General features: G+C 34.3%; 1 protein-coding gene across 1 annotated transcript in view; it reads right to left on the reverse strand.

Annotated features, from left to right (window-relative positions):
- Window positions 1–12,136, reverse strand: part of SPEF2 (sperm flagellar 2) — a 197,891-nt gene that overhangs the window by 123,224 nt on the left and 62,531 nt on the right. The window contains exon 11 of the mRNA XM_034960179.4: window positions 1,074–1,293. Coding sequence (XP_034816070.1) covers window positions 1,074–1,293 — 220 coding nt within the window. The remainder of the gene's footprint in view (window positions 1–1,073; window positions 1,294–12,136) is intronic.

Consider the following 12,136-nt stretch of genomic DNA (forward strand, 5'->3'; position numbering starts at 1 on the left):
AAGCAATTCTACTGCCTCAGCCTCCTGAGTAGCTGGGATTACAGGTGCATGCCACCACACCCAGCTAATTTTTGTATTTTTAGTAGAGATGGGGTTTCACCATGTTGGACAGGCTGATCTCAAACTCTTGACCTCAGGTGATCCACCCGTCTCGGCCTTCCAAAGTGCAGGGATTACAAGCATGAGCTACCACACCCAGCCGGATCAAGCTTCTTTTTAAAGAACGTGATAAGGCTGGGCGCGGTGGCTCATGCTTGTAATCCCAGCATTTTTGGGGGCTGAGGTGGGTGGATCACGAGATCAGGAGATTGAGACCACCCTGGCCAACATGGTGAAACCCTGTCTCTACTAAAAATACAAAAATTAGCTGGGTGTAGTGGTGCGCACCTGTAGTCCCAGCTACTCAGGAGGCTGAGGCAGAAGAATCGCTTGAACCCGGGAAGCGGAGGTTGCAGTGGGCCGAGATTGTGCCACTGCACTTCATCCTGGGCCGACAGAGCGAGACTCTGTCTTGAAAAAATAAATAAATAAATAAAAATAAAACAAAGATAAAAATTGTGATAAAATTCATAAAACATAAAGTTAAGCACTTCCACCATTTAAAGGATACATTTCAGTAGCACTTAGACATTCATAATGTGTGCAACCATCACCATTATTTTGTTCCTGAAATTTTTAATCACCCTAAAAGGAAATCCTAAATCAACTGCTGTCACTCCTCATTCCCCTACCCCTGACTCTGGCATCCAATAATTCCACTTCTTTCTCTATGGATTTGCCTATTTTGGATATTTCATACAAATGGGCTCATACACTATGTGACCTTTTGTGTCTGGCTTTTTTCACTTAGCATAATGTTGTCAAGGATCATCCATGTTGTAGCATGTATCAATATTTCACTCATTTTTATGGCTGAATAATCGTAGCCTGGAAAATTACAAAACTTTTGATGACAGAGATTTCCCAACATATCAGCAGTGCTTCTTGTATGTTTTTTATACACATAGACATTTGCAGCTACAGTCAGTGTAAATAGGACCTAATGGCAGGGAGAGTAGGAGAAGAAATTCTACCTTTTTGTAGAGACCTTAAAATGGTAGTTTTTCCACTTAATGTTTTCCCCAATAAGCATCCTTTAACAGCAAATGAAGGTAATTCAGGTGTTGTTGATTCCGCTCGAGGAGGAAGAGATTTTTCAACTAGCCTGTGAAGAATATGGCCCAGTATGCAATTGTTGGAGGGTGGTAAATTGTCAACCATTTCTTCTGGTAAGGCCCACTCTCCAACCATGTTCTGTAAAAATAACAATCAAATAAACAGAAATATTCTGAAAAGTGGAATTTAGGTATATGAAATACTTAAATGTTAAAAGTAAATCCAAATTATAGCCAACAAAAGCCAATCAATACTTTAATTATATTATAAAAATGAGTAATAACATTAATAATAGTTTCATATTACAGGGCAGAAAAATGCTTTCTACATAAAAGCAAAGAAAAAAACTAAAAAATCTTAGCTTATGAAAGTGAGCATATAAATTGAGGCATTTTGTAATCTAGGTTGAACATTAAGACATTTAAATTGATGTTATCACCAGTAAGCAGATAAAAGCCAGTAATCATTTCTCTGCTATCTTATGCAAGTATTAAATTTATTTTATAATATTTTAAAGTAATAAAAGAGAATTTTCATGCTCAATATCTCTAAGTCTACCGTGTTTAACTCCCGCTTTATTCAGGCTTCTTGATGAAATGATCAAATGATTAGATGGAGGGAAAAAACACTGTATGGATCACATTCTCTGACTTCCATGTAATATAATTAGAAGTTGATTTTAGAAATATAGAAAAAAATAAGTATTTAAAATGAAAAGCATTCTTTAAAAATAATTCTTGTATGAAAGAGTAAATTGAGATTATAAAGTCTAAAAGGAACATTAAAACAACAGATTTATTAAAAATATGGGGTCAGATCAAACTGTACACATAGGAAAATGCCCCTTAGCCTAAAATGCCTTGATCGAGGTGCAGTGTTCAATAAATCAGTAGAGTGACCACAGCAAATAATAATCTACTGAATATTTCAAAATAGCTAGTAGAGAACAATTCAAATGTTCCTAGCATAAAGAAAAGATAAATGTTTAATATCACAGATATCCCAATTACCCTGATTTGATTATTACATATTTTATAAATGCATCAATACATGTGTTTATTATGTATCAATAAAAAATAAAATAAAAAAGAAGGAAAATAAACAAAGTAGCCATTAAAATAGCGAATAAAAGTAATTTTAAAGGAATCAAACTAGGAAGAAGAAACTTGTAAAAATAAAAATGGAAATTAATAAATTACAGAGTAAAACTATCCAGATACTCTTTATTGATAAAATTCTAAAACCTATCCTTATTAATAATGGATAATGAAATTTCTACTACTTTGACACAAAAGAGAAGAATAGTAAGTATCAATGTTGTAACATAATAGGAAAAAAGGTAACAGCAGACAAATGTACCCTCTGTTCATCATAGTACTATTCACAATAACAAAAACATGGAATCAACCCAAGTGCCCATGAAGGGTGGAATGGATAAAGAAAATGTGGTATATGTATACCATGGAATAGTGCGCAGCCATAAAAAATAATGATATCTTGTCCTTAGCAGCAATATGGGTGCAGCTGGAGGCCATTATCTTAAGCAAACTAATGCAGAAGCAGAAAATCAATGCTGCATTCTCACTTATAAGTGAGAGCTAAACATTGAGTACACATGGACATAACGATGAGAACAATGAACACTGGGGACTACTAGAGGGAGGAGATGGGGAGAGTGCAAGGGCTAAAAAGCTACCTATTGGGAACTATGCTCACTAGCTGGGGACAGGTTCAGTCATACCCCAAACATAGCATCATGCAATATACTTCCATAATATTTGTGCAATACACCTCTGTAACTATCTGTAACAAATGTTACAGAAGTATATTGCATGGTATAATTTTAATAAAAGCAGGAAGCGGGAAGAAAAAGAAAATGTTAGGTACAACTATAGTATAATAAATTTGGATTTATAACTGTATGGTAATAAATGATATTCTAAGATAGTGCAAATGAGTAAAATGAAATAAAATCTTTGAAAAGATAAAAGCCATGAAAGAAATGAAAAAGATGTCATAGAACTATACTTATTAAAATTGAAGACACTAATGGTTTACAGAAAAATTTTCTTTCCTTAGCTGAACAGAAATGTAAATGTTTAAAAGTCTTCTAGAGTACAGAAGAAGATAGAAAGCTTTCCTGTTTATTTGGCAAGACTAATATAACCCTTATACAGAAAATATATCAAAGATAATTGACAAAAACAACATCCCAAAGGAAAACTACAAGCCAATCTCACTTGGAAATATTTGGCACAAATCATGTATACAATACTAAAGTCAACATAATATTAACAGACAATGAAGATACTAATTGACATTGACTGCATACTATGTAGCATATACTGTTGTTTTCATGCGTTATCTCAAACAATTCTCACACAACTCTTACACAAGTATTATTATTATCTTCCTGATTTATAGAAGAAAAATCTGAGTATTGCAACGACTAAGTTATTTTCCCATGGTCATAATAAAGAGTAATGGCAAAACCTAGATTGGAACCCAGGCAGTCAGATCCCAGAACATGTACTCATATCCAGTATATGATGTTGACTTTATCCCACCATGACTGAATAAGAATTATTTCATGAATCCAAGGAAGGCTAAATACTAGAAAGCCTATGCATTAATAGGTTAAAATAAAAAAAAGCATATGATCATTTTGACAGTGAAACAGCTGATAAAACTCAAAATTTATTTCTGATTTGAAAAATACAAGAAAAATAAACAAAATAAAACAATATCTTAGTAAATTATGAATTGAAGATAACTTTCCTAACACTCTCTGGATCAATGGTAAATCAAAATAAACTACACATTTTTCCATTAAAGGCAAGAACAAGAAAAAGTTGCTCATCATGAGTACTATTAGTCGCATTATTTGGGAAGTTCTAGTCCGTGCAACAAAATAAGAAAAAGAAAGAAGCAGCACTGTCTCTAGAAGTAATAGTGACTGCTGAAGAGCAGAGTTCCTGGTGCAGAGGTGGCAGCTATAACCTGAACTGCTGCTAGTGCTCTGGGGTGGTGGTGGCAGTGACAATTTTCTTGTCAGACTTTGCCATGATGGTTCTGGTGATTTTCTCTGGAAGTTTAACCTTGAGCCTACTTCTTGAGCTCACCTATGGATTCTTTGAACCATCCACCATATTTTGAGTATTTTCTTTTCCTGCTTATTCAACAAGAGTCCATTTTTTTGCCTGCAAATTTTTTGCTTGCAAATTTTTTTGCTTGCAAAAATTTTTTGCTTGCAATTTTTTTTTTTGCTTGCAAAAGCTGACAAAATCAACGGAATTAACAAAAAATGTATAGATTCTGTATATAGAAAGCTTCAAAATTTGACTATTAAGAAAAATGACTTGAATAGAGGGTGAGATAAAAAGGTTCAAAATTATAAACCATTTAATTCTCCTCCAAATTAATCTAACTTAATGTTTAATGACAACAAAAGTGCTAGTGTCATTTCCCCCTAGCTATCGCTCAAAGGTTGATATGACAAATGATTTGAAAGTTAAAGTGGGCCTGGTGCGGTGGCTCACGCCTGTAATCCAAGCACTTTGGGAGACCGAGGTGGGCAGATCACGAGGTCAGGAGTTCGAAACCAGCCTGACCAACGTGGTGAAACCCTGTCTCTACTAAAAATCCAAAAATTTGTGCCACTGCACTCCAGCCTGGGCGACAGAGCTAGACTCCATCTCAAAAAAAATGTTAAAGTGCAAGAAGAAATATAATGGGCAAAAAAAAAAAAAATCCATTAAAAATACTTTAAAAGGAAAGTAATGGGAGTGTTGCCTTGTAAGTTACGAAAGCACTTTTTAAAAATATGGTAATGATAAGAATGAGTTGCAGGGACAGAATATTCACTGTGCAAAAATATAGATTCCAGAAACAGATCTAATTATATGTAAAAGTTTCATATGTAATAAGGTTTATATTTCACATTAGCAGAGAAAGATTATTTTACAACTGGTATTTGAAAAACTAGTTATATATTTGGAAAAAATAATGTTAGATATCCTTATACTTTCATAAAAATAAATTGACACCAGAAGAATGAACGACATAAACAAGAAATCTAACAGCATCAAAATTTGGGTGAACACTTATATGCTCCACGATTGTTTTTCCAAGCATAACACCAAAGCTGAAAACCACAAAGGAAAAAGTTGGTAGTTTGATTATACTCTATAAAAATAAAATCTTCTGCACATCCTCAAGCACACACACACAAACACACATAATTCACTCACACACTTCAAAAACAAAAAACAAAAGCAAAATATCTGCAATATATATATGTGTATATACATATATATTTGACGAAAGGTTAAGGATTTTAGTGCATAAAATATGTAATCAGAAAAATAAAAATAACAGAAAAATGGTGGAAAGGCTATAAATGGGCAATTTTGACAGTAGAACAAAATGGCCAATGAGTTTATAAAGAAATGTTCAAATTCATAGTAATAAAAGATATCCAGATAAAGCAACGATGTACCATATTTTGCCTAAAACCAAAAGATTGAGTCATACTTCTCATTCACCACTATTGAGAGGATAAATTAGTATATTGATTTATTGTGTTTTCTAAAGTGTCCAAAATTGCTGTAATAGTTCTGTCATAACAATAAAAGTAATTAAGACATACAAGTCAGATAAGAATTAAGATTTTTTATTTACATACACATATAGGTAAAATGGTATTTTTCTGTAGTCACTTGAGGATCTTTAAAAATTATCTTCAGTGCACATAAAATATATTTAGTAACATGATTATGTAATAATTTCATTACCTAGATATTATTCCATTTGCACTCTATCAAAGACAAAGAATAGAAATACATGTAATTTATATTTTAAGATTATTTGGAATTAGTACATATAACCTATTTATTAAACTATTCAAACTTCAAAAACCCCAAAATATTGTTTCAGCAGTGCAGAGATGTCAAATCATAGTGGAATACTGAAAATTAGAAATTTCAAGATACATTAGTATTGTTTTAATCACATAAGTCTCCTCAAAATTGTATCTCAGATGATCAATTCTATTAGCACTTGTATTATGTCACTGCCCCTAATCATGTTAATGTAAGTCTTTTCAGTCCAAAGATCAGGGATAGAGAAACATAAGCAATGCCCATTTGGGGAGATAGAGGAACTCCCTCATCAAAATAGGTGCTTGTGAAATCCAAAGAGAGAACCAAAACAAAAGACAGGGTACATTATATTTCATTATATTTCTTTAAGAAACACGAGCCAACTTCTGCTAGTCTGGATTGCCTTAAGTCAGTTAGATTTTTTTTTTTTTTTTTTGAGGAAGGTATGTGTCTTTGTCTTGTGTATGATTTAGCTCGTTTCCTAACCATTTTCTGGAGGGGAACTCTTTCCTAGTTTAAAAATTATTGGCCAAATTTGACCACTAATTTGAAAGACATTTTTTTCATTTCAGTCAAATAGATGATGTGTGGTTTATAAATATTACTACACTATCATTAAGAAATGAGCAAGTCACATTTTTGGCTTATAAATAAATGCCCATATTATATTTTTAATTCTTAACTCTTGATTAATATGACAAAGTGGACCTTAGTAACAGATTAAGTCTACAAGTGGAGTTATTTATTTAAATAACTTGAAGTAAGAAAAGTTTGTTTAGGCCACTTTTGACAATATTTCTATAATTACGCTATGTCATATATAAATAAGTATATCCCTGTGTTCTTGCTTTTCTTTCATCAGTATTCTTTTCATACCCATTATCTGACAAAACACACTTACTCAGAATATAAGTTGTCAACTTTGGTAAGTGCTATGAATGGCTTGTCTGGTTTGGTGCCAGAATTTCTGATATGAGAACACTGCAGATAAGAAAATACTTTTTGAAACAAATTTTTAAAACCCCAAAGTACTCGTAGTAAGTTTTTCTTTAAAATTGGTGTAATGTAGTTATACATAAATTTTAGTGTATTTAGTATATAAATATAATCCTATTTGACTGCCACTTCTATACATACTACCCTGTATTTATAAAAAGTATTTTTAGTTTACTGTCTTTGTTTTTTCTAGGAGCTCTGTACATAATAATAATCTGCACTGTTCAAAATTAGCCAAATACTAATTGGATCTGCAAAATTATTGGTTGCACTATAATTGATTACTTGCTTCTGCTTTCATTCATTGGAATTATTTATACTTCGAATTAGACAAATGGTGATTATTTTATGTAATGTGTCCAATTAGAAACTAACCAAATAAGAAAACAGAAGCTATAGAAATTATGTAATTTTACAATAAAAAAGGTGATAATTCCAAGGCCAATTTGAAGTGGAAAGTTGTCAATATTGTAATGATTTTGAGCTGTGCAGTCACTTAACCCTTTTTAAAGGCAACAGTCTTAGGCTTAAATCAGATGACTTGAGTTTCTATTATATAAGGCTTCTGCTACTTGCTTGCTTTGCACCCTCATTAATTCATCTTTGCAGCATAATAACAATATGTATTTCACCAGATTGTTGTAAAGATTAAATGAAATAATGCTTGTGTGAGGAGCCTATGTAACCTCTGACTATAAACAGTTTAGGAGTTCTCAGGCAGCTGCTGGAGGCATGTAAGAGCGCCACATCCAGCTGCACTCCAATCTGAAAGGCCTGCTTCCTCACAAAAAATCCGAATAGACCTCTTCCATCACTAGCTGTAGAATGTGGCCAAACACAATGGAATAGGATGTCACTGTGAAGAGAACAGAATGCTTAGGTTAGAAGAACTGAAGCCTGACCTGTGAGATAAGCAGATAAAGGATTTGGTGGAACACACTGAGCAGAATCACTGTCAAAATTAAGCCTATGAAGTTCCTAGCAAAGACCAAAAATAAAGGCTGAGTCAAGGTAAGCATCCCAAAGGGGATGAAATCAGAACATGATGAGTGAAAAGAGATCAGAAGAACTGGAGAAAGAAGAAATTCAGACTAGAATGATGGTTATTAGTTTAACTACAATGAGCTAAAGAGCTTTACTAGTTCACTAGTAATGACGAATCAGAAATTTTTATCAGATCTCTACTTTACATATTTATTATCTATGTAGATATGATTAAATTATTTATATAATAAAACATATATTATTTACTCTTTCAGGTATTGTAAATAGACATCTGACTATTAGGCCCAGACTCTGACGCTCAGAGTGGGCAAAACCAGGTAAATATCACATGGTATAAACAATTGCTTTAACGAGATACTCTTTCTGTGTTGATGTACTAGTCCTTGATTTATGTAAACTGCCATGAACATGCAGGAAATAATTATTAAGCTGTCTTGATTTTAATAATATTTTAATTGTACCTGCATAAATACTATCAGTATGTATTTTTGAGAAGGTGTAAGTATAAGATTCAGGATCCATCAACACCTAGGAGGTCTGACTCTCCCTGTGAATTTTTGTCTGCTTACATACAGAGATCATAAAATTACAACAGAGAGGAAATAGACTCTGCCCGTGGTCAAAAGTCACAACCTGTTCACTAGCACTGGTTTTTGCTTGTTTGTTTGTTTTGAGACGAAGTCTCACTCTGTCACCCAGGCTGGAGTGCAGTAGCGCGATCTTGGCTAACTGTAGCCTCCATCTCTCGAGTTCAAGCAATTATCCTGCCTCAACCTCCCAAGTAGCAGGGATTACAGGCAGGTGTCACCAAGCCTAGCTAATTTTTGGATTTTTAGTAGAGACAGGGTTTCACCATGTTGGTCAGGCTGGTCTCGAACTCCTGAACTCAAACGATCCACCCACCTCAGCCTCCCAAAGTGCTGGGATTACTGGCATAAGCCACAGCACCCAGCCCACTAGCACTGTTTTTATTAATTGACCTACACTGACCTTTCCAGCACTTGAATTCTGAATTCCTGGAACCATAGTATCCACCATTTTTATAGATCCCATCTTTACAGATCACATGGGCCTACCACTCTGCTGTCTAGCCTGGATCCAAAGCACTCACATGCCTCTCTATATCCTGTTGTAGGAGCCTAATGGTGACCTGGAGTTCTGATTCTGGTTACTTCCAGTCTCTCATATCTTTTTAGTTTTTTGTGGCCTAATGTGTCAGTATTCTTGGTCTCCTTGTTATGAATCATGGCTAATAGAATCACGAGTATTTACAAACAGAATCTGCTTGGAAGCAAACATGCTTGAATGTGGGTTGAGTTGCACACTTCAAGGGCAAGCTTAAGCTCCCGTGTGTCCACTGGATTCCCTTCTTGATTGTAACGTTGCCCAAGTGATTGAACGATGCTGCCGATTACCCCTGTAAAAACCACATGCATCTCATTCTCATTCTTGCCACTTCTAAACATCCAAGTTGGGAATGGAGCTTCCTCATTCACCCTTTCAAAAAGTGGGGAGAGCTGGCTTACTTAGATCAATTTGAATAAACAGAATCTGGGCCTTTGGAAATATTTGTCAGTGCATAAAATCTCAGAGCACCTAGCACAAAATTCAACAAACAAATAATAGAGTTACACCAATAATACTTAGCAGAGACATTCAAAGGTGGCTTTTTTAGAGGAGTGGTACTAGTCTGAAGGTACATATAATCCAAGTGTTTGTCTTCATGGATCACTAGAACTTCCCAACATCTGCATGGCCTGACATGTCCCAGATGTTCCCAATTTGGTATGTTCTAAATATTTCAGAATTAAATTACTGATACATTTAGAAAGACAAGGCAAGTGCCTTTTCCTCTAAGAGACAGAAAGGACCTTCTAAGGGGATACAACACTTACACTGTTTTTGATACCTGTTAGTTTCCTTGGGTTTCCTGAAATGCAATCTTTTTTTAAACCTATATTTGATAAGACCCAACAACAGACAGATTATCTTGCTGTAGTGGCCAAAGGACTTAGGGCAGAAGCTTCTAACAAACTGACTTCAAGACATTCCATATGTAGTGACCCCATAAAATGAGGCTATGGCCCTTTTAGAGGGCAGCCAATGTACTGTAACTCTACCATGGCAAGACATTCAAGCTGCCTTGATCTATGGCTAGCTTTCCCTTGGCCTACCACTCTGCAGGTGTGCTTGGCTGGCTTTTCCCTTGGCACACCACTTTCCCTTGGCACAGCACTCTGTAATACTTAAAGTTAAGACTTGTACTAGCAGCCTCAGAAGTAGTTGTAGCCATTAACAATCCTCAAATTTCAGGGAAATTTGAATTTATGTTCATCATGATGGACCTTTCTTTAGCTATTCAAGACGTCCAGGAAGTCCTTTTCACCAGACGTGTCCATTTTTATTGGTCTGAACCCCTGTAAAGCACTCCTAAAGCTCTCTGGCTTCTCTTGGAGCACAATTACCACTTGGACTACATCTTCTAAGATAGTGGCTTTCAAACATTTTTGACTAGGTCTCCCCATAAAACAAACAAAAAAATGCATTCTACATTGTGACCTAGCATTTCTGTACAGGTAGATATAAAATGCACAAAAAATTTTTATGAAATCCTTATCATCACTACTTGTGATATGCTTTATTTCCTACTGTATTGTGTTTTATTATATTTATTTTGTCCTTTTTTAAAATAAATACTGGTTGTGACCTAAATTAATTTCACAATCTGGTTTCAACCTCTTTTGGGACAACAAATAATAAAATATATTTCATTGGACAAGACACCAGGAACTCTCAGTTCTAATCTCATGTCTATAATTACCATCTTGGGTTTATTTTTTAGATATCTTCAAATAGGGAGAGTAATTCTTAATTTTATACTAACAGTCACTCAACTCAGAGAGTTAGAGAGTCAAAGTATATTTTTAAAGTAATACAGTTCTCAGTATAATTTCTCATAATTGGTTATAATTAAAGGCCAGTTCACTCATATGCTAGATCTTATTTGTATTATTAGATCTTAGTTATCAGTTACTTATTTTCTAGCACTTTGGAAAACTGTATTTTGTACAATTGCTGTTCTTAAATTTTTTTATAATGTGAATCTCTAAAACCTCTTATTAACAGGTACATTATTATTATTCAAAATGCAAGAAAACTTTAGGCTTATTGGAAAATAAATTAATAGTTAAATTGTATCCAAAGAAAAAGTATTAGTTAGTGAGAGGTTAGGTAATTTATTAACTCAAGCCCAAACACCGTGGGCAGAAAATGATGTCTTAACCAGGGACAAGCCGATTGCCCATTTATAGCATTTTAAATTGTTGCACTGTCTACATGTTTCCATTGGAAGATTATTAGAAATAACCAAGATTGATATCTTCAGAGGTTATTGAAAAAGTCTGGATGCTAGAAGTGACTCCAGACACCCAAACACACTTCCTAAGCTTAGTTTGGTCTACAGGCTTGAAATTTAATGAAGCCATGGAGAAAATACAAAGATAGAAGAGTCTAAACTCACAGCTCATAGGGTTAGGTCCGTTTTGCATTAATACCTTTAAATCAACTGATGTCTACTCATACTTCACAAATCAACTGAATTTCATCCCTTCCAATGTGTCCTATAACCTCCTATTCGTATCCACACAGCATCATTCTCTGGAATGGTTTTTTTCTCATCCCTACTAAACTGTGAACAGTGGGAGGGAAGGATCTCTGTCTTATTTAACACCTAGAATAGTGCTGGTAGAAGTAGGCACTCGATAAATATCTATTTATTGAATCAGTCAATCAATCAATACTATAGGCTCAATATATGTGAACGGAATAAATGAGTGACTAAATTGAAATTCAAATTTAGTAATTTTAACTAAGTACAAAGATGACTTAGGCCCCCAAACAAGATAGGGATAACCCAAAATTAGGGACGAGATCAGAAAGTATAATCCTCATAGACAGAAGCTAGCAAAAATCCACATACCATGAATGAAATTAGCTAATACAGGAAGCATCTCCCGAAGTAACAACCTATTGTATGATTTAAAGTGTGCATCTCTGTTAAATTAAGGCATTTCTTTTTTGTTGTCAGCAAAAAGCATTTC

The sequence above is a fragment of the Pan paniscus genome, chromosome 4 (genome assembly GCF_029289425.2).
Source record: "Pan paniscus chromosome 4, NHGRI_mPanPan1-v2.0_pri, whole genome shotgun sequence".
Classification (NCBI taxonomy): Eukaryota; Metazoa; Chordata; class Mammalia; order Primates; family Hominidae; genus Pan; species Pan paniscus.